Source organism: Salmo salar, chromosome 29 (genome assembly GCF_965601325.2).
Source record: "Salmo salar chromosome 29, fSalSal1, whole genome shotgun sequence".
Lineage (NCBI taxonomy): Eukaryota > Metazoa > Chordata > Actinopteri > Salmoniformes > Salmonidae > Salmo > Salmo salar.
In genome coordinates this window covers 21,043,155-21,064,947 of record NC_138319.1, presented here as the reverse complement: position 1 = coordinate 21,064,947, position 21,793 = coordinate 21,043,155, and the positions used below count along the sequence as shown (strand labels likewise).

General features: G+C 39.3%; 1 protein-coding gene and 2 long non-coding RNA genes across 3 annotated transcripts in view; 1 reads left to right on the top strand and 2 right to left on the bottom strand.

Moving 5' to 3' along the window:
* The window catches only part of LOC123731529 (uncharacterized), a 12,065-nt gene extending 8,890 nt beyond the window's left edge, over window positions 1–3,175 (bottom strand). Inside the window, exon 1 of the long non-coding RNA XR_006762687.2 lies at window positions 3,045–3,175. This is a non-coding gene — a long non-coding RNA (uncharacterized LOC123731529). The remainder of the gene's footprint in view (window positions 1–3,044) is intronic.
* Window positions 1–12,860, top strand: part of LOC106590239 (myosin-7) — a 16,397-nt gene extending 3,537 nt beyond the window's left edge. The window contains exons 9-40 of the mRNA XM_045710575.2: window positions 342–405; window positions 496–594; window positions 1,013–1,116; window positions 1,215–1,353; window positions 1,468–1,586; window positions 1,769–1,918; window positions 2,021–2,191; window positions 2,334–2,640; window positions 2,757–2,830; window positions 3,003–3,208; window positions 3,306–3,429; window positions 5,016–5,152; window positions 5,240–5,495; window positions 5,719–5,961; window positions 6,134–6,310; window positions 6,421–6,566; window positions 6,642–6,732; window positions 6,825–7,214; window positions 7,325–7,451; window positions 7,547–7,665; window positions 7,754–7,950; window positions 8,130–8,313; window positions 8,682–8,847; window positions 10,022–10,146; window positions 10,234–10,542; window positions 10,652–10,855; window positions 10,955–11,251; window positions 11,396–11,500; window positions 11,616–11,711; window positions 11,805–11,939; window positions 12,220–12,268; window positions 12,731–12,860. Of these exons, the coding sequence (XP_045566531.1) occupies window positions 342–405; window positions 496–594; window positions 1,013–1,116; window positions 1,215–1,353; window positions 1,468–1,586; window positions 1,769–1,918; window positions 2,021–2,191; window positions 2,334–2,640; window positions 2,757–2,830; window positions 3,003–3,208; window positions 3,306–3,429; window positions 5,016–5,152; window positions 5,240–5,495; window positions 5,719–5,961; window positions 6,134–6,310; window positions 6,421–6,566; window positions 6,642–6,732; window positions 6,825–7,214; window positions 7,325–7,451; window positions 7,547–7,665; window positions 7,754–7,950; window positions 8,130–8,313; window positions 8,682–8,847; window positions 10,022–10,146; window positions 10,234–10,542; window positions 10,652–10,855; window positions 10,955–11,251; window positions 11,396–11,500; window positions 11,616–11,711; window positions 11,805–11,939; window positions 12,220–12,240 (5,082 nt within the window). The 3' untranslated portion in view covers window positions 12,241–12,268; window positions 12,731–12,860. The remainder of the gene's footprint in view (window positions 1–341; window positions 406–495; window positions 595–1,012; window positions 1,117–1,214; window positions 1,354–1,467; window positions 1,587–1,768; window positions 1,919–2,020; window positions 2,192–2,333; window positions 2,641–2,756; window positions 2,831–3,002; window positions 3,209–3,305; window positions 3,430–5,015; window positions 5,153–5,239; window positions 5,496–5,718; window positions 5,962–6,133; window positions 6,311–6,420; window positions 6,567–6,641; window positions 6,733–6,824; window positions 7,215–7,324; window positions 7,452–7,546; window positions 7,666–7,753; window positions 7,951–8,129; window positions 8,314–8,681; window positions 8,848–10,021; window positions 10,147–10,233; window positions 10,543–10,651; window positions 10,856–10,954; window positions 11,252–11,395; window positions 11,501–11,615; window positions 11,712–11,804; window positions 11,940–12,219; window positions 12,269–12,730) is intronic.
* Window positions 12,795–21,793, bottom strand: LOC145865767 (uncharacterized). The gene is made up of 2 exons (XR_014383077.1): window positions 21,579–21,793; window positions 12,795–13,036 (listed from the first exon to the last, which is right to left on the bottom strand). It is a non-coding gene; the product is annotated as an uncharacterized LOC145865767 (long non-coding RNA).

The window sequence follows — 21,793 nt, the reverse complement described above, 5'->3', positions numbered from 1 at the left end:
AATACAGTGTAGACAATGTTAATGTTGTAAATGACTATTGTAGCTGGAAACGGCTGATTTTTTATTTCATGGAATATCTACATAGGCATACAGAGGCCCATTTTCAGCAACCATCACTCCTGTGTTCCAATGGCATGTTGTGTTAGAGTGGAGAGAAATGTTTTTAATATGATATTTGAGTGAGAGTGAGAGTGACTGGTCTCCATCCCTATCAAAGTTGCCCATTCCTGCATTACACCATGCAAACTCAAGTGCACCTAAGGTATTCAAAAAGAAAACAAATACTACTTGAACCCAGATCTGGTGTGCTCTGTAATTTCTGCTTTGACAATAATTTACAGGGTAAATTCATCCGAATTCATTTTGGAGTCACTGGGAAGCTATCGTCTGCTGACATTGAGACTTGTGAGTACAATACTCAATTTGCTCAGGAATGAACAGATCTCTTTGACAGGAAACACATTAATACCAAAATCACTTTTCCATACTGATCAGATCTTCTGGAGAAGTCACGTGTAACTTTCCAGCTCAAGGCTGAGAGAGACTACCACATCTTCTACCAGATCCTGTCCCAAAAGAAACCAGAACTGCTGGGTGAGTATTGAATCATCAAACTGAGTAGGGTTGAGGTCAATTCTGGATTCAACTGAACATTTCTGATGAAATCAAATGAAATTATTATGATGCAGCCAGCCCAGCCTTGTGCTACCCCCATTCCCTACTGTAAAACACAATGTTAAATGATTTATGTTGTAACATTTTCTTTGTTTATAAAAAAGTAGCAATTATTAAAATGTAATTTAAGCACACAACATAAAAATGTTATGCACACATAACAATCTCCAGCAGTTTATTTGAAACTATCCTGTCTATTTATAATATTACAGTTTTCTTTTTGCACAAAGCAATTTTTCTAATTGACCCCAACCCTAATACGGAGTATATTATGTTCTGACCTACAGTTTACCACAGCATCAACACAAATAAACTGAGCTGTTCAATTCCATTTCAGAGATGCTACTCATCACCAGCAATCCCTATGACTATGCCTTCATCTCCCAAGGAGAGATTGCTGTAACCTCCATTAATGATTCAGATGAGCTAATGGCTACTGATGTGAGTAATAGATCTATATACTGTATATGCAATAACATTTCACTTGTATCCAACCCCTTCTCCAATACAAAACAATGGCCTTTTATTTTTGGAACTAGGATGCCTTTAATGTGCTTGGATTTGCCCAAGAAGAGATTAATGGCATTTATAAGCTGACTGGTGCCATCATGCACTATGGCAACATGAAGTTCAAGAATAAGCAGCGGGAGGAGCAAGCAGAGGCAGATGGCACTGAGGGTGAGTGCTGAGGATTTAAAACCTCTCACTTCATTATGCAGTAGTATCTGAAAAATCAGAAAATCTAAAATCAGTTGGATTGCCTCTTCCAATCATAAAACTTTGCCTTTCCAGATATTGACAAAGCTGCATATCTGATGTGTCTGAACTCTGCTGACTTGGTCAAGGGGCTGTGTAACCCAAGGGTCAAAGTTGGAAATGAGTGGGTCACCAAAGGTCAGAATGTCAACCAGGTGAGTCTTCAACATTTTTAAAATAATATTCAGCATAAGACTTGTCTATGTTCAAACCTGAAATTCCCTCATTGAGCATGATTTTTAATCCAGGACTAGGCCTAGTCTGTGTCTAGGAAACTGTCCCTATGTGTTTATGTTGAGGCTATGTTTCAGTAATTTATTTTCTCAATATTTTGTAGGTGTACTACGCTGTTGGTGCACTGGCAAAGAAAATTTACGAGAACATGTTCCTCTGGATGGTGATAAGAATCAACCTTACTCTGGACACTAAGAATGCTCGCCAGCACTACATTGGTGTGCTGGACATTGCTGGCTTTGAGATCTTTGATGTGAGTGTTTGATGTAAATTTGATTTAAAAAAGGACACATGAAACAATTCATGTAGAACATTACAGCTGACAAAATAAAGTAACTGTGAACTTCTATTCCAGTTCAACACCTTTGAGCAGCTGTGCATCAACTTCACTAATGAGAAGCTGCAGCAGTTCTTCAACCACCACATGTTTGTGCTGGAGCAGGAAGAGTATAAGAAAGAGGGGATTGTCTGGGAGTTCATTGACTTTGGCATGGACTTGGCTGCCTGCATTGACCTCATTGAAAGGGTTGGTGTCTTCAGTTTTGTAGTAGTTGATGTGACCTTAGTAATATTTGATATTTTAAAGGCAATCTTTATAAATGTGCTGATATTTATTCACTATGCTTTTCCGTTAGCATGAATTAATTTATATCCATTCCTTCCTCTAGCCCATGGGTATCATGTCCATCCTTGAAGAGGAGTGCATGTTCCCCAAGGCCAGCGATTCTACATTCAAAGCTAAGCTGTATGAAAACCATCTGGGCAAAAATGCATGCTTCCAGAAGCCTAGGATTATTAAGGGTAGACCAGAGGCCCATTTCTCCCTCGTCCACTATGCTGGCATTGTTGACTACAACATTGGTAACTGGCTGGTGAAGAACAAGGACCCGCTGAATGAGACTGTGGTTGGACTGTTCCAGAAGTCAAGTCTTAAGTTCCTGGCAAACCTATTTGCAAACTATGCTGGTGCAGAAGGTGGTACTATGTGTTCATATCTGCAAAGACTACAACACACTCAAATAAATAACAATCCACAGTATATCATAGTAGTAATAATAGTATATTTGAATAGTTCTTTCATTATCATACAGCACCTGAAGAAAAAGCGGCTGGAGGAAAAAAGAAGAAAGGCTCTTCCTTCCAGACTGTGTCTGCATTGCACAGGGTAAATCTGAGCTTAAATAAACATATGTATGATGTTTTCACATGGAAGATTATTAACAGATGTATTACATTTGCACAGAATTTGAGATAACAGTATTAAATGCCACTGTGACTCGTGAGGTACTTGGAGACTCATTCACCGATGTAAAATTCTACATTTGTCATACTCACAGGAGAACTTGGGTAAACTCATGACCAACTTGAGGTCTACTCACCCCCACTTTGTGCGTTGCATCATCCCCAATGAGACCAAGACTCCTGGGGCCATGGAGAATCCTCTGGTCATGCACCAGCTGCGCTGTAACGGTGTGCTGGAAGGCATCAGGATCTGCAGAAAGGGCTTCCCCAACAGGATCCTGTATGCTGACTTCAAACAAAGGTAAAATAATTATTATTTTCCTTATCAAAATAAATTCAACTGTTTACCTCTTCAGGTCTTCCTGAAATAAGATCATTTCTTTCTGATTTAAATTCAGATACCGCATCCTCAATCCAAATTCTATCCCTGAGGGTCAGTTCATTGACAACATGAAAGCAGCAGAAAAACTCCTGGGCTCTCTGGACATCGACCACACCCAGTACAGATTAGGACACACTAAGGTAAGTTCTCTAAATAGATGAAAGGCAATAAGACCAGTTGGAACAGGATGGAAAAATAGCAGCAATTATCAGTTCGGAGCAGTATATTAACAATACACCACCATCTGGCCAACCTGAGGAATGATTCTTGAAATAACTGCTGATATACCATTGATCATGCTTATATCATGTCATCTGTCTCTAGTGCAAATGGGTCATGTCAGGAAATACACATTTATACTTGGTATAGTGCCACAAGCTAGTAGATCCAGATCTACAGTAAGCAAAAGCATAGTGGCCATGATGTTTGAAATAGACTTCAGTGTTCATTTTGTCAGCTATTTTGGATTTAGTTTTAGTCTTAGATTTTATGACTAAAATACCTTTTAGTCTTAGTCCCATTTTAGTCATTTCACCCTTCTTGGTTTTAGTTATCAGTCAACTAAAATTCTGGACAATTTTAGTCTTAGTCCCAGTCATTTAATCACATATTATTCAGTGCATTATTTTTCCATTAAATAATGAATATTTAACTTCCATCATGTGGATATTAAGATTACCTTGTCCCACTAGGCCTACTATCCCCTCATATAGCTGGCACATTGATATTGTGGCAGATTGTAACCAATGCCAGCAATGATTTACCATATAGCCAAGGCTACTGAAAGACGTTAATTCTGCCAATGAGAGGATTGCATTAAAAGGTGCACTATGCAGAAATTGCTCTGCCATTTCTTGGTTGCTAAAATTCTAATAGTTCGCCTAATTCCAATTTATGTTACAATACAAGCACGTATAGTGTAGAGAATCATTGTACCATCTAAAACACTGTGAAATGTATTTTCCATAACAAAAATATTGTATTTTCAGCTGTTTGAAGCTGGTGTACAAAACCAAAAGTAAAAAACAAAACTTAAGAATGGGAAGCATATGAATAGGTCACATAGAACAGATCTACTGGTTCTTAGACTTGCTTTCAATGAGAATGGCAGATCTATAACTAACATTTCTATGTGAATTTGGTCAGGTTGCCCAAAAAGTTACATATTGCAGCTTTAAATCTTCTGCAAAGGCATGAATGTTTATGATTGGACAATACAGATGAAAAGAAGCTTCATGTCAAATTGAATGCCCATTAGTCTCACATGAAATTCAAGTCTCATCACATTTTTAGCAACTAAAATGAATACTAATTTGTTAGAGTTTGATAAAAAAAATTCATGGCATCTCCTCATCTCGTCATTAGTTTTCTTCAGGGAAAATAAGTCATTGACAAATACTCTTTGACATAGTTATTGTTAACAGAAATGAACACTGTTAGACTTTATGTACTTATTTTTAAAGACCTTGCCAATATGTGTAACTCTCGGGCCAACATGCTGGGACTGAAGTTGTAAAATCAATTGCACATAAGAGGGCCAACTTGTGTTCAATTTGTGGCATTTTTGTACAGAGACAAGAAATCAGCAATCTAAACATGACTACCAAGTCTTGTAAATCTGGGGGGTACCACAATCAAGTTATCTATGGTCAACTGTCAGAAAAATACAATCCTACCAAATATGAGACGATCCAAGCACCACATTATGACCTTTGTGTATCATTAGGTGTTCTTCAAGGCTGGTCTCCTGGGTCTACTTGAGGAGATGAGAGACGATCGTCTCGCTCTTATCATCACTGGCTTCCAGGCCCGATCACGTGGTCTACTTGCCAGAATTGAGTTCCAGAAAATGGTTGACCGCAGGTAGGAATAATAAACAAAACTTCTGCAGACAATATGGTGAGTGTGGAAAAGGTTTTTATAACAAGACAATTTTATTCAATTTCACAGGGATGCCTTGCTTGTGATCCAATGGAACATTCGTGCCTTCATGGGTGTCAAGAATTGGCCCTGGATGAAGATGTTCTTCAAGATCAAACCTCTGCTGAAGTCAGCAGAGACTGAGAAGGAGATGGCCAACATGAAGGAAGAATTCCTGAAGCTTAAAGAGGCTTATGCTAAAAGTGAAGCCCGTAGAAAGGAGCTGGAAGAGAAAATGATCTCCCTTCTCCAAGAGAAGAACGACCTGCAGCTTGCAGTCCAAACTGTGAGTAATAATAGCTGCATTCACATCCTTTGTCAAAATGGTATTTCCTAGTTAGCTATTAGCACTAGAGAAATTGAAAAAGAGAGAGAGAAGAGACATGATAAGCTAAATAGATACATACAATCAGCATTTGTCGATCATTTGTACTGTACAAATATTTTGCCACCAAACTTTTGAGCTTTGGAGAATTTGATATACTTACAACATATTGACACATTGACAGTCAGAAGACACTATTGGTGATGCTGAAGAGAGATGTGAGGGTCTGATCAAGAGCAAAATCCAGCTTGAGGCCAAAGCCAAAGAACTGACAGAAAGACTGGAGGATGAGGAGGAGATGAATTCAGAGCTAACTGCTAAGAAGAGGAAGCTGGAGGATGAGTGCTCAGAACTCAAGAAGGACATTGATGATCTGGAGCTCACTCTGGCTAAAGTGGAGAAGGAAAAGCATGCCACAGAGAACAAGGTAAACGCTTTTCTTTATTCTTGTGTTGTTAAAACTTAATGTGCTGGAGTCTGGTGTAGCGGTCTGGTGTAGTCTGGTGTAGCTCCCGACTCCGGACCACACATGCCCTCTTGGTTCGAGCCAAATTAATTGGTTTGGAGGAAAGTGTAATGACACTGTTCATTTTCCATAGGTTAAAAACCTGACTGAGGAAATGGCAGCTCTGGATGAAATCATTGCCAAGCTGACCAAGGAGAAGAAGGCTCTGCAAGAGGCTCATCAACAAACACTTGATGACCTGCAGAGTGAGGAGGACAAAGTCAACACGCTGACCAAGGCCAAAGCCAAACTGGAACAGCAAGTTGATGATGTGAGTATCATATAGTAATTCATAAAAATTACAACAAAATGTGTAATATCCTAAAAACACGCTACAGTAAATTGCTTACTCTGAATATTGTTTAATATATCCTTTATCAGCTTGAAGGGTCTCTGGAGCAAGAGAAGAAGGTGAGAATGGACCTTGAGAGAGCCAAGAGAAAGCTGGAGGGAGATTTAAAGTTGACCCAGGAGAGCCTAATGGACCTGGAGAATGACAAGCAGCAGCTGGAGGAGAGAATGAAGAAGTAAGATCACAACCCATAACACCTCATGAATAGTTATTTTACAGAAGGTGCTCAAATGTGTTATTTACTTATCAGGAAGGACTTTGAGATGAGCCAACTCAACAGCAAGATTGAGGATGAGCAGGCCATGAGTGCCCAGCTTCAGAAGAAACTGAAGGAGCTGCAGGTATTTCAATAGCATCGTTGAAAAGGGAATCTTTCTGTTACATATGCTTATGTTCTGATCATACCAGAACATTTGAATTCCTACCATTTCAGGCCCGCATTGAGGAGCTGGAGGAAGAGCTGGAGGCTGAAAGGGCTGCCCGTGCCAAGGTGGAGAAACAGAGGGCAGACTTGTCCAGAGAGCTAGAAGAGATCAGTGAGAGGCTGGAGGAGGCTGGTGGAGCCACTGCTGCCCAGATTGAGATGAACAAGAAGAGGGAGGCTGAGTTCCAGAAGGTGCGCAGAGACCTTGAAGAGGCTACTCTGCAGCATGAGGCTACAGCTGCCACTCTGAGGAAGAAAAATGCGGACAGTGTAGCTGACCTGGGAGAACAGATTGACAACCTTCAGAGAGTGAAGCAGAAGCTGGAGAAAGAGAAGAGTGAGCTCAGGCTGGAGCTGGATGATGTGGTCTCCAACATGGAGCAGATTGTCAAGTCCAAAGTATGTGGTATCATTGAGCAATCTATAAAATGTATGTTTTTTCTCAACATGCTTTTTAAAGAAGAAGTTTAGTGATGCTGTTCTGTATTTAAATTTTTTTTACATTTAAGACAAACTTGGAGAAAATGTGCCGCACTCTAGAGGACCAGATGAGTGAATACAGGACAAAAGCTGAGGAAGGACAGCGATCCATCAATGATTTCACCATGCAGAAAGCAAAGCTTCAAACTGAGAATGGTACATACAGTATATTAGCAAAAAACCTGGACAGCCAAAATGAATAATCACAGTATGTAAAATCATTGAAAATATTTTGAATTGAATGAAAACAGGTGAATTTGCCAGACAGTTGGAGGAGAAGGACTCTCTGGTCTCTCAACTGACCAGAGGTAAGCAGTCCAATGTTCAGCAGATCGAAGACCTCAAGAGACAATTGGAGGAGGAAGTCAAGGTATTTATACAAAGAATGCAGAGTCCCTTATCCAACTACATTTATCTTCAGGCATAATCACAGATCCTTTTTTAAATTTCCTTACCAGGCAAAGAACGCGCTTGCCCATGCAGTGCAGTCTGCACGCCATGACTCAGATCTGTTGAGGGAGCAGTATGAGGAGGAGCAGGAGGCCAAGTCTGAGCTGCAGCGTGGCATGTCCAAGGCTAATGCTGAGGTGGCTCAGTGGAGAACCAAGTATGAAACTGATGCCATCCAGAAGACTGAGGAGCTTGAGGACGCAAAGTAAGGATGTTTTATTACTTCCTTTTACTTTTCAGGCTATTGAACCTTGGCTGAATGAGCGATACACAAAAGTACATGACGAATAAATAATAAGTTGAATACCTGTTAAACAATCACTGTATATCAGAAAGGAAAAATTCAGATGTTCGGAAATGTGGTCCTTATCTGTGTCTTTCCAGGAAGAAGCTGGCTCAGCGTCTGCAGGATGCAGAGGAAGCTGTGGAAGCTGTAAATGCTAAATGTTCATCCCTGGAGAAGACTAAACACAGACTCCAGAATGAGATTGAAGATCTCATGGTGGATGTGGAGAGATCCAATGCAGCTGCTGCCTCTCTGGACAAGAAGCAAAGGAACTTTGACAAGGTAAAAATAAACACATTTTGGATACGCAAGTCGTAAGAGGCTTCAATATAGTACATGAGGGGCGGCAGGTAGCCTAGCGGGGTCGAGAAGTGGGCCAGCAAGAAGGTTGATGTTGAGTGAGCTAGCAACCAGAATGTTTCTGGCATCATCTTACACACTACCATCGCCTGTCGTTGTGCAATTGAGCAAGGCACTTAACCCCCTATAATTGCTCCAGCTGCACTGCGGCTGAAACATTGCTTCCAGCCCGTGTGTGTCTCTCAAAGAATTGGGTTGTGAGTTCTCTGTAAGTTAATGGACAATAAAGTACATCTTATCTTAATGATATACTGTATTCCAACTACCTAAAATACCTGTATGATTTCCAGATCCTGGCTGAGTGGAAGCAGAAGTTTGAGGAGTCTCAGACTGAGCTGGAGAGCTCCCAGAAAGAGGCCAGATCTCTCAGCACTGAGCTCTTCAAACTCAAGAACTCTTATGAGGAGTCTCTGGATCATCTGGAGACCATGAAGAGGGAGAACAAGAACCTCCAAGGTCAGACCATGAGCATTATTAGCCTATATAATTTAGTCAATGAAAGATCGATATGTAATAGAGATTACGAGTGTGAATGTTTAAACGTTAAAACGGAATTGGGATCGTTGAAGTTAAGAAAAAAATCCACTAACAAAAAATATTTTTTTTGTGTGTTTTTTCCCCACAAAATTAAAATCACAGTGCAGTTATCACAAAACATATTCTTTGCCATGTTATAGCCAAACTAGACGATAGGCTATAAAGGCCTGGGGTTTGTTGTGTAATTTAAATAAAACAAGAGGGGAAAGAGGCTAATTTTAGGCTACTTTGGTAAATTTACAGATTACCAAGACATATGAGAATGGCCCCGTCCTCTCTCTCACTCACGCTGGCTCGCTTGCTGTTGCTCTTTGCTAATGATGCAAATATGTGTTCAGTCTTCCGTTCTGTTGCGTGTAGAATATCCTAGCCTATTGCAAGCCAAGAAATTGCGAGATACAGCTTCCATTTGGAGATACAGCTTTTGATTACCCAATAGATAGGCCAAGTGCACGGTTCTGACTCTGTCTGCATGGTGGCCGTCCTGCCTATACTGTGCCCCTCCCCCCTCTCTCCGCCCGTCTCTAGCTCGCCATAGAAAATGTGAGTGTTCTCGGTAGAACGGCAACTAATCAGTCTCGTCCTTTCCAAAATTACTGAATTTTGGAGTCGCGGAGTCGCGGAATCTAATCTTGACACTCACAAATGGGAGTCGACACATGGAGATGACGTGGAAGGAGTCGAGGAATCAATTATATTAGAGTCAACACTCCACCACTAAATCATCATCATTAACAGTTGGAAAAATGGCAAAGGCAAGAGACAGCAGTGAAGTCCTATATGTCAATACTTTGACAAATTAAATGAGAAGGTGGTGAAATGCAAACTTTGCGAGGTAGGATTGAGGTACAGTAATGGTAGTACAGGTGCAGTGCTTCACCATCTGAAAGGGACACACCGTGAGACCCAAACCGTTGCTGGCAGCAGCACAGCTGCATTGTGAATACACGTGGAATTTGATGCATTTTTTAAATCGTTTTAACGGAAAACCGATACAACATCTCTGATTAAACGTTGTGATTTTTTTCCCTAATCCCTAATCAACAATAGTTATCACAAAATTATTCCGATGTACAATAATATTTTTCCACAGAGGAAATTTCTGACCTGACTGAGCAGCTTGGTGAAGGAGGAAAGAGCATCCATGAGCTGGAAAAGATCCGTAAACAGCTGGAGCAGGAGAAGGCTGAGATACAGTCTGCTCTAGAGGAAGCTGAGGTGAGAATAGAAGACATTTACAGATAGTGAAAGTACCAACATTTTATTTAAAGATTTTACAAACTATGGGTGGCTGTGTTGTCATAGGCCTCCCTAGAGCATGAGGAAGGCAAGATCATGAGAGCTCAGCTGGAGTTCAATCAGGTAAAAGCTGACATTGAACGGAAGCTGGTGGAGAAGGATGAGGAAATGGATATGAATAAGAGGAACCAGCAGAGAGTTGTGGATACCCTGCAAAGCTCCCTGGAGTCAGAGACTCGCAGCAGGAATGAAGCTCTCAGGCTGAAGAAGAAGATGGAGGGAGATCTCAATGAGATGGAGATCCAGCTCAGCCAGGCCAACAGGCAGGCATCCGAGGCCCAGAAGCAACTTAAGGGTCTCCATTCCCATCTGAAGGTATTACTTCCACACCATTGAATTAAAAACATTACTTTTGCCTTCAGATAAAGCCAAACCACACTGTGAAACAAGAAAATAAATATAGTAAAATCTATTCTCTCTACAGGATTCTCAAATGCAGCTGGATGATGCTCTTCGTAGCAATGATGACCTGAAGGAGAACATTGCCATTGTGGAGAGACGCAACAACCTGATGCAGGCTGAACTGGATGAGCTGAGAGCCCTGGTGGAGCAGACTGAGAGAGGCCGCAAACTGGCTGAGCAGGAACTGCTGGATGTTAGTGAGAGAGTTCAGCTGCTCCACTCACAGGTAAGTCAGTAATATAGAACAATTAGGGTTCTCCTTAAATACCTGCTACTTGAGGTACGTAGAGGTAATATAAACATAATTTGCCATATATATGTGTAGAACACCAGCTTACTGAGCCAGAAGAAGAAGCTAGAGGGGGACACATCCCAGCTTCAGAATGAAGTGGAGGAGGCTGTGCAGGAGTGCAGAAATGCTGAGGAAAAGGCCAAGAAGGCCATTACTGATGCTGCCATGATGGCAGAGGAGCTGAAGAAGGAGCAGGACACCAGTGCTCACCTGGAGCGCATGAAAAAGAACATGGAGCAGACCATCAAGGACCTGCAGCACCGCCTGGATGAAGCTGAACAAATCGCCATGAAGGGTGGCAAGAAGCAGATCCAGAAGCTGGAGGCCAGAGTAAGTGTCTAAGCTACATTCTCTTCTATTAATTCAATGTCACATTTCATATTTCTAGTCATATTTCTAGCTTCAACATTGAAAGTAGTGGTAACTAACAAAGTAATCGGAAATGGTGTGTTAACATTGATCATATCTTTCTAGGTGAGAGAGCTAGAGACTGAAGTGGAATTGGAGCAAAGGAGGAGCAGTGATTCTGTGAAAGGAGTCCGTAAATATGAGAGACGCATCAAGGAGCTCACATACCAGGTACATTGTTTTAATTTGACAGTGCAGAGTTAACAATTCCCATTAACATGCTCAGAATCAAATGTAAGATACATACAGAATATGACTCTATTTCTTCCCTTCTTTTTGTGTGCAGAATGAGGAAGACCGTAAGAATTTGAGCCGCCTGCAGGACCTGGTGGACAAACTGCAGCTGAAGGTCAAATCCTACAAGAGAACTTCAGAGGAGGCTGTAAGTAACCTTCTATCATCCATATGTTGCATATTTAATTCTCAAATTGTTTTGTTTGCTAGAAACTTAAATCATATTAAAAAAAATTCACAGGAGGAACAAGCCAATTCCAATTTGGGCAAGTTCCGCAAGATTCAGCATGAACTGGATGAGGCAGAAGAGAGGGCTGATATTGCTGAGTCTCAGGTCAACAAGATGAGAGCCAAGAGTCGTGATGCTGGTTCCAAGGTCAGTGAAGTTGCTGTTTCAAAAGCCTCAACGTTCTGGGAACTGGGATTCTGTTTAATGGTCATTTCAATTCTCGATATTAACCCATTGATTCCTGAAGAAAATAAGTAATAAATGCATAATCTATTACATTGTTACCAAGTAACTATACATACCTGTTGAAGTTCCCCATTGTAACATTTCAACAGGAGGACATGGTATATGGTAATATAAAATGTTTTTCACTACACAATTCTAATAATCAATCAATCTATCTATCTATCTATCTTCTCTGTCACAGAAAGGAAAGGATGAGGAGTGAGTCCAAGAGTTGTGATGCCGGCTCCCAGGTCAGTTCTTTTAATGAAAATAATAATATTGGTTATAATTTGCAAACTCATCTCAAATATGATGACAGTCCCAAGCATTTGATGTCCTATATACTATCATTCATATAACAATAAATTGGAATATTGTTCCCTGTCATGGGTTAAAAAAATATATATTCAAAAGCATGATATATTTTGGTTTCAGTGGTGAGTTACTACTTACTGTGTGATGGCAAGCAACACATTTTGAAGTATTGTGATAAATGCTGGACATTATTGCTTCTTGAATTTTTTTTGTAAAATCTTTAATTTACGAGTCGACACAGTCTGTGCAATTCATGATGTTTATAGTGTATTCTATACACTCAAACAAGGAGCCCCATAGTTTAATATACAGTTGATGATGCACAGAATATTGTAAGAATGTTTTTTGTGTTTACAGTAGTTTATTAAATTTTAACCTTCATCCATCTTGTGTCACAGAAAGGACATGATGAAGAGTGAAGCTCTCGGATGGACCTTTCTGAAAATCTCCTGACTGTAGTGCTTTAGTTTTTTCTCTATTCTCCATGTAACATGAGCAGAATAAAGAATAAAGTCAATTTAAACAGCCCCTCTGTGTATTGCTTGATTCTATTACGAACAGGTATGGAATCCACTATTATTTAACAAAATTAAGTTAACACTGGTTTTCATAATATACTGGTAACTTACCTCACAGAGAATCATGACAATAGACACATATCTCACTTTTTCATCTGGGGGTGCTTCTGAGCCAAATTGGGTCCCCTAAATGAACAGATATATTGTTCAGAAAATACCTATATAGACAGAGAGTAAAACACCTACCCACAACCATGAGCAATATCATATTTTGTTGGCATAAAAGTAAGGATTTGTGTGGTTTAATTAGAAATTGATTATTATTAGATCATATAATGGTGGAGGTGTTGCTGTTTATATTCAGAACCACAATCCTGTAAAGACTAGAGAGGATCTCTTGTTAAATTCTGTTGAAGTAATATGGCTACAGGTTCATCTGCCTCACATGAAGCCCATTCTTGTGGGAAGCGGCTATAGACCACCAAATGCTAACAGTCAGTATCTGGATAACGTGTGAAATGCTTGATAATGTATGTGGTATCAACAGAGAGGTATATTTTCTGGGTGATTTACAGTTGAAGTCGGAAGTTTACATACACCTTGGCCAAATACATTTAAACTCAGTTTTTTCACAATCCCTGACATTTAATCCTAGTACAAATTCCCTGTCTAGGTCAGTTAGGATCACCACTTGATTTTAAGAATGTGAAATGTCAGAATAATAGTAGAGAGAACGATTTATTTCAGCTTTTATTTCTTTCATCACATTCCCAGTGGGTTAGAAGTTTACATACACTCAATTAGTTTTTGGTAGCATTGCCTTTAAATTGTTTTACTTTGGTCAAACATTTTGGGTAACCTTCCACAAGCTTCCCACAATAAATTGGGTGAATTTTGGCCCATTCCTCCTGACAAAGGTGGTGTAACTGACTCAGGTTTGTAGGCCTCCTTGCTCACACACACTTTTTCAGTTCTGCCCACAAATTTTCTATAGGATTGAGATCAGGGCTTTGTGATGGCCACTCCAATACCTTGACTTTGTTGTCCTTAAGCAATTTTTTCTACAACTGTGGAAGTATGCTTGGGGTCATTGTCCATTTGGAAGACCCATTTGCGACCAAGCTTTAACTTCCTGACTGATGTCTTGAGATGTTGTTTCACTATATCCACATAATTTTCCTCCCTCATGATGCCATCTATTTTGTGAAGTGCACCAGTTTCTCCTGCAGCAAAGCACCCCCACAACATGAGGCTGCCATCCCCGTGGTTCACGGTTGGGATGGTGTTCTTCGGCTTGCAAGCCTCCCCCTTTTTCCTCCAAAAATAACGATGGTCATTATGGCCAAACAGTTCTATTTTTGTTTCATTAGACCAGAGGACATTTCTCCAAAAAGTACGATCTTTGTCCCAAGTTAAACAATTTAAAGGCAATGCTTCCAAATACTAATTGGGTGTATGAGTGCATGTAAACTTCTGACCCACTGGGAATGTGATGATCGAAATAAAAGCTGAAATAAATCATTCTCTCTACTATTATTCTGACATTTCACATTCTTAAAATAAAGTGGTGATCCGAACTGACCTAAGATAGGGAATTTCTACTAGGATTAAATGTTGGGAATTGTGAAAAACTGAGTTTAAATGTATTTGGCTAAGGTGTATGTAAACTTCAGACTTCAACTGTATTTTGCATTACTCATCTCATATGTATATACTGTATTCTATTCTACTGTATCTTAGTTTATGCCACTCTGACATCGCTTGTCAGTATATTTATATATTCTTAATTCCATTCCTTTACTTAGATTGGTGTGTATTGTTGTGAAATTGTTAGATATTATTTGTTAGATATTACTGCACTGTTGGAGCTAGAAACACAAGTATTTTGCTACACCCACAATAACATCTGTTAAACACGTGTATGTGACTAATACAATTTAATTTGAACACAAAAATAACATATAGCTGTTAGCAGCAATGAATGGGGTTCCCGGGATGACAGCAAGGACACACGATCAGTTGGATAACAAGCAAGCACTCTATTATGTATGAATTAGCTTCCTTTATGTGTAATCAGTGAAAGCATTACCATTTTTATCTCTCAATACCACAAGGATTACGAAAGTGAAGTTTAGTCAAGAGCTGTAAGTTGGTTATCTTACTGAAGTTTTATCAATACATTGCCTGTAGTACTCTTGCTTCAAAAACTCTCGACCATTGTTACTCTCCCTTCCGGGATTGCTCCAAGGCCCTCCCCCACCTACCCTTCGGCAAATCAGATCAAATCAGAACTCCATTCTGCTACTCCCTTACTATAGGCAGAAATTCAAACAGGAAGTACCTGTGCTAAGTAGGGCGAAATGGCCAAAATATTATATCCCGGTATTTTAAAAAAATTGGGCGGTATGACGGTATTTTTAGTTTTTGAATAATAAAAGTTCTACATTTGCTTTATGAGTGGTGAGTGATCCTAGGGTGGCAACATGGCAACACATACATTCTAAGTGATTTCAATGAGTCTTTCTTCATTCTGATTGTTTTATACTGTTCAATTCAACTTCAACCAAAACAAATTTCAGCACTTTTATAATTTCTGCATCTCCTGCACTCAACTGCAGTGGTGGAAAAAGTACCCAATTGTCATGCTTGAGTAAAAGTAAAGATACGTTAATAGACAATTACTCAAGTAAAAGTGAAAGTCACCCAGTAAAATACTACTTGAGTAAAAGTCTAAAAGTATATTTAAAGTCTGTTTTTAAATATACTTAAGTATCAAAAGTAAATGTAATTGATAAAATGTACTTAAGTATCAAATGTAAAAGTATAAATAATTTCTAATTCCTTATAATAAGCAAACCAGATTATTGTTTTTTTTATTTACGGATAGCCAGGGGCACACTCCAACACTCAGACATAATTTACAAACAGAGCATTTGTGTTTCGGGAGTCCTCCTGATCAGAGGCAGTAGATGACCAGGGATGTTCTCTTGACAAGTGCATGAATTGGACCATTTTCCTGTCCTGCTAAGCATTCAAAATGTAACAAGTACTTTTAGGTGTCAGGGAAATGGAGTAATAAGTACAGTATTTTCTTTAGGAATGTAGTGAAGTAAAAGTAAAAATTGTCAAAAATAAAAATAGTAAAGTACAGATACCAAAAACAAACTACTTAAGTAGTACTTGAAAGCATTTTTACTTAAGTAGTACTTGAAAGTATTTTTACTCAAGTACTTTACACCACTGCTCAATTGAGATCATTTCCACACTGCCACGTAGGCTGCACGATATGGGCAAATCATCTACAACTTATTAACCAAATGTTGCAATTGCGAATTTGACTTGCAAATTAGAGCAAAACTGTTGGAATCATGGAAATAGAATGACTATTCTAATTCTATAGTTAGAATATAATAGTGGGCACTTTGAATACAGTGTTTGAGATGACGACAAATTAAAATGCCAGGGAGGAGTTATTGTGACAGGGTAGGAACTAAAGTGTTGATTAGTGTGGGGGACCCTAGGGGACCCTATACGCTTTGGCGATATTGCATGTTTTCTCTTAGCTACTTCATGTAGCTAACATATTCTTGCTTTGCATATTCCTCTTTGATTTAGAAGATACTGTTGCACAGACAACATGCTGATTTAGGTCTACACCATCACTGGTATTATCACGCTGTATTAGCTAGCTACGTTTGCATTTACTCATTACATTTATTAGCTAGCTAGCTAGCTATTAGCGGCAAACAAGATTTAGGGCAACTTGCTAAGAAAAGACAAACTAGCTGTTTGCTGATGTAAGAAACACAAACTAATAGTGTCATTATAGAACGCTCGTGGATTTATATTAAGAAGCAAAGTGAAAACAGCATTGTTGTCATCAACATTGGTGCAAGTACTGCATTGACCATGCAGACTGATCATAAGTGTCTTGTGGTTACAGTGTTGCCAAATCCTCCGTAAGGAAAGTAGCTATTGGCTGTCCTAAAAGTCGCTAGAAGTCCCTAAATGACGCCATCACCTAATTTGCATAATTGGCCAAGTGCATGTAATTGTGATGGACGCTGTAGGAGAGAGGAATAACATTGTGGGAGAGACAAAAAGTGAGTAAAAAACACCCTAAATATATTTAGAATTACAAATTAACTTTCTTCTGTCGATTCTTGTTTTTTTAATGTCACAATTCCAACCCTCCTCCTTTATCCGGGCTTGGGACAGGCAAAAGTGACCCAAAAGAGACACTCTGGCTGAGTTACTTAGTTTTTTATTACATTTTTATTAATTTTTTTTTTTTTTTTTTTTTTTTTCTTAATTTGGTTTGGTTTTTAACCTTATGGTCCACTTAGGAGCCTACAACAAGTCACAGTAAAACATGAACATGAACATGAACCATAACATTAAAAAAAAAAAAAATTTCTATACAATCTAAATGGACCAAAAAGAGACAATAGAAAAAACGATCAATGGCAATGTGAGAAAATTATGGTAACTAGTCTGGCCCCAATTCAGGTAAAATACATTTTTTAATGTAAGCCAGGGCGGGATCAGCCAGCGGTGGCTTCCCACATGAGCGATTCATTTGCAGACTGGACGCGAAGGGGAGAACATCTCCTGCTCTGAATGCAGCAGGGGTGGGGCCTACGGCAGCACCTCGCTGCTCGTTGAGAAGAGTAAGAACGATACGTGTTTTCACAGCAGAGTCTCCAAAAGTCTCCAATAACACCAGAAAAAGTCGCTAGATTTGTCGCTAGTCGCTTTTTTGAAAATGTGTCGCTAGAGGGGTCTAAATACTCGCTAAATATAGCGACACGGTCGCTAAGTTAGCAACACTGCGTGGTTGAGGAACATCAAATGCACTCGAGTGACAAGTGGCGTGGCTAGGTCTGTGTGGAAAGTGGCACGGAGAGAAAGAGCAGAGATAACGTTACACTTGGCGTATCACATTTAACAAAACAAACATTCAAATACTGGTATAGAAGGTAAAGTAAAATCCCAAACCGTCATCAATACAGGTATATAATAAAATACGGTATACTGTCCAGCCCTAGCAAAGGTCTAGTCAACGCTGGTCTGACCAATCGGAATCCATGCTTCAAGAATGTTTTGAATAACATTAACATATACAGTACCAGTCAAAAGTTTGGACACACCCACTCATTCAAGGGTTTTTCTTTATGTTTACTATTTTTATACATTGTAGAATAATAGTGAAGACATCAAAACTATGAAATAACACATATGGAATCATGTAGTAACCAAAAAAGTGTTAAACAAATCAAAATACATTTTATTTTTGAGATTCTTCATAGTAGCCACCCTTTGCCTTGATGACAGCTTTGCTCTCCAGGACATCTACAGCACCCAATGTCACAGGAAGGCCAAAAAGATCATCAAGGACATCAACTACCCAAGCCACAGCCTGTTCACCCGGCTATCATCCAATTCGGCTTGACCCCTAAGACCCTCACAAACTTTTACAGACGCACCATTGAGAGCATCGTGTCGGTCTGTATCACCTCCTGTTATGGCAATTGCAACGCCCGCAACCGCAGGGCTCTCCAGAGGGTGGTGCGGTTGGCCCAATGCATCACCGGGGGTACACTGCATTCCCTCCAGGACATCTACTGTACAGCACCCAATGTCACAGGAAGGCCAAAAAGATCACCAAGGACAACAACAACCCGAGCCACGGCCTGTTCACCCCGCTATCATCCAGAAGGCGAGGTCAGTAGAGGTGCATCAAAACTGGGACCGAGACAGACTGAAAAACAGCTTTCATCTCTTGGACATCAGACTGTCTCATAGCCATCACTAGCCGGCCTCCACCCAATACCCTGAACTTTGTCACTGTCACTAGCCGGCTACCACCCAGTTACTCAACCCTGCACCTTAGAGGCTGCTGCCCTATGTACATAGACATGGAATCACTGGTTTCATCCTAATATTTGTATATTTCTTAATTCCATCCTTTTACTTTTAGATTGTGTGTAATGTTGTGAATTGTTAGATACTACTGCACTGTTGAAGCTAGGAACACAAGCGTTTCGCTACAACCACACTGACATCTGCTAAATATGTGTATGCGACCAATAAAATTTGATTTGATTTTAAATGCTGCAGGTAATAATTCTTAACTTCATTACTTAATATATTGATTTTATACCAATTCTGGGGTCAATTTAACTAATAGTTCATGTTAAGATTTGTGAAAAATTGTCTGTTTTATTTTCATGATCTTTCACATAGTTTGCATAATTTAAATGTATCATTAACTTACACGAGACAAAGTCCATTTGATCAATAGTTATTTCTCTAGTATCCTATGGTGCCACTGGTGTCATTGACATCTATAGTGCCACCAACTGGTCTGGTGCAGCCATCTAAGGTTTCCAGTGAGTTTATATCCACTCAAACTAAGTTAAGACAAGTACCATGGACCTACATTCCACATTTGGTGTCAATTGGTCCTATGGTTCATGAGAAGAAGATTTTTGAAGAATTTTTGGCATATTTTATCATAATAGCGTAAGTGCTAATATGCATCTACTGGTATAGTGTGGACGTCTTTGAATGCATCAATGTTCTTTACTCAAAATCTTTAGGGACTATTGTGATGAGTCCAAAAGAACACATTTGGAGTGAATCTGACTTTTAGTCAATGAGAAGAAGATTCATGATTATTTAATTTTTTGCTATCAATGCCAAACGTAACATGGTTCATCATGGTAATTAATGTCTTTGATGACCCTAAAATGTTTCAAGTTGATAGGCCATCTAATCAGATTTATCAATTAATCAGCCATCTGTTAACCAATCCCGTTGATTTTCTCAAACTAAGTTAAGAGATGTACCATGGGCCTACATAACGAATTGGTGATATTTGGATTTACGGTTCATGAGAATACGTTTTTCAAAGGTTTTCAAACATTGGAGGACAATTTATCCTGACGGGGTCCTTAAGACAGATTTGTTCAGCGCGAGGAACGTCACCTACATACAAAGTTTCAAGTCTATAGGTCAAACGGGTGACAAATATGCAGGTTTAAGTTAGACTGCTTGTAACAGCGCCACCCATAGGCCAATTGGTGCCATTCTTTTAGACCAAGTCACACATGGTCTATGTTTGAGTTATTTGACCATGTCAAGGAAAAAATATATAAGAATACCAACAGGTTTCACAGCTTCGCTGTAAGCCCCTAAAGAATATACATAACAACACAAACATAAAACACAACTACAATCCTCAGTGAAGAGGCTTAAACAATGTACTCTGGAGCCGTTCTTCGTTGAGATGGTGTTAGAAGAAGGTTGCGTTGCAGCAATTAACCCCTGACCTAAAACTTAACCATTTGCTTGCTGTTGTAGCCTTCTGCCCTCAAGCTTAGAATGCATATTCCAATACTCAACTATGTTTCAATCAAACACACCAACTAGTTATCGTAGTGAATGCTTCTCAGAAATGTTTCCTCTCTATGGCCTTGACAATCATGCATTGGTTACAGTAAACTTAAAACTATTAATACATTCCCTCCATTTACGTTTAGTGATGCTTCTGTTCAAGGATGAATATTGTCCTAATTATTATAGTAATGATCTTAAATTGCTTTGTTTATGTGTGACCAAATCTCAGTAAACAGACATTTTTATAGACCACTAGCTAATCTCAGATATCAATGTACCTCACAAGCTGTCCATCTCAATCAGAGAAAGGCACTCAGCAGGAATTTCACTGGGTTATAGATGTGCTCAAGGACAAAGGGAGGGAAACAATGTGGCATAAACAAGACAGAGTTAAAGTTACACCCCACAAGTCAACAACTTGAGAGACCAGCAACAGCCACACCCCACTTATTAGAATAGAAAACAACTTTATTGTCCGTTACAGTGAATAATTTACATATGTCTTCTGCTCCGTTCTAAATTCCCTAGGCTACATGTCTATGATTTTCACACCTCCTACACATATTTATGTTATAATATCACAACTGTGTCTTGTATTGTATGATATAAGCTTATTGTATAAGCTACTGTTGGTGCTTCTCTTTAATTTTCTTCATTGGGCTTTGGAAAGACGCCATTTAAAATGTAACTATGAGTAATATAATTGTTGCACATTTTGGGGTATTTAGGCTGGTCGTTAGACAATGCTTTCTAGCTGAAAAAGGAACAAAAACGATTATGTTCTATTTTATTCGCATAAAAAACATTTTGCCTTATCTGTTGTCTTTCTAATTGCTTACATTTTGTGCATCTTATCTTTGAATCACTCAACATCAATAATTGGCACAATTGGGATTTTAATTTAATGTACCCTTATTGTGAAGTGTTACCACATTATTACTGAAATACCTTAATGTTTATTTTATATGCAAGAGTTTTCAGTGTTATACTTAACTACTAATACATTAAGAAACAACACGCTAATATTCCATCTGTGTTAACTACAGGGAGGACTGTGATGTGATCTCTTGGGCTGCAAACTGTACTTCCTACCAAGTCCAGCTGGGAACTCACAACAAATGATCTACACCAAAAATGAGATTGAAGCGAGGTCCTATCAAATCAAGGCTATTTTCTCAGTCTTTTGTATTCTGACTATGACACGAATTTCCTATATGATAATAATATCCACACAAATTTCTTAAAAGATAATATCCCTGCACCTGCACATTGAATACTGCATGCTGACAGTCCGGTAGGACTTACAGATAATGTCATTATGACTTACCTTGGTCAGTGCTGATTCTGTTGCTAGAGGAAGATTTGTGGAGGCTACTCCTGCATCACTAACCTATTTAGCCTATATCTTTCTTTCACCCCCTGTCAGGGAACCAATGTGCCTTAGTGAGGGAAGAGATGGTCTTAGCCTGGGGGAGCAGTAGAGATGGCTTGGCAGTCTGGCAATCTATGGAGACAAATGACAACAGAAGAATAGGTTAAGGT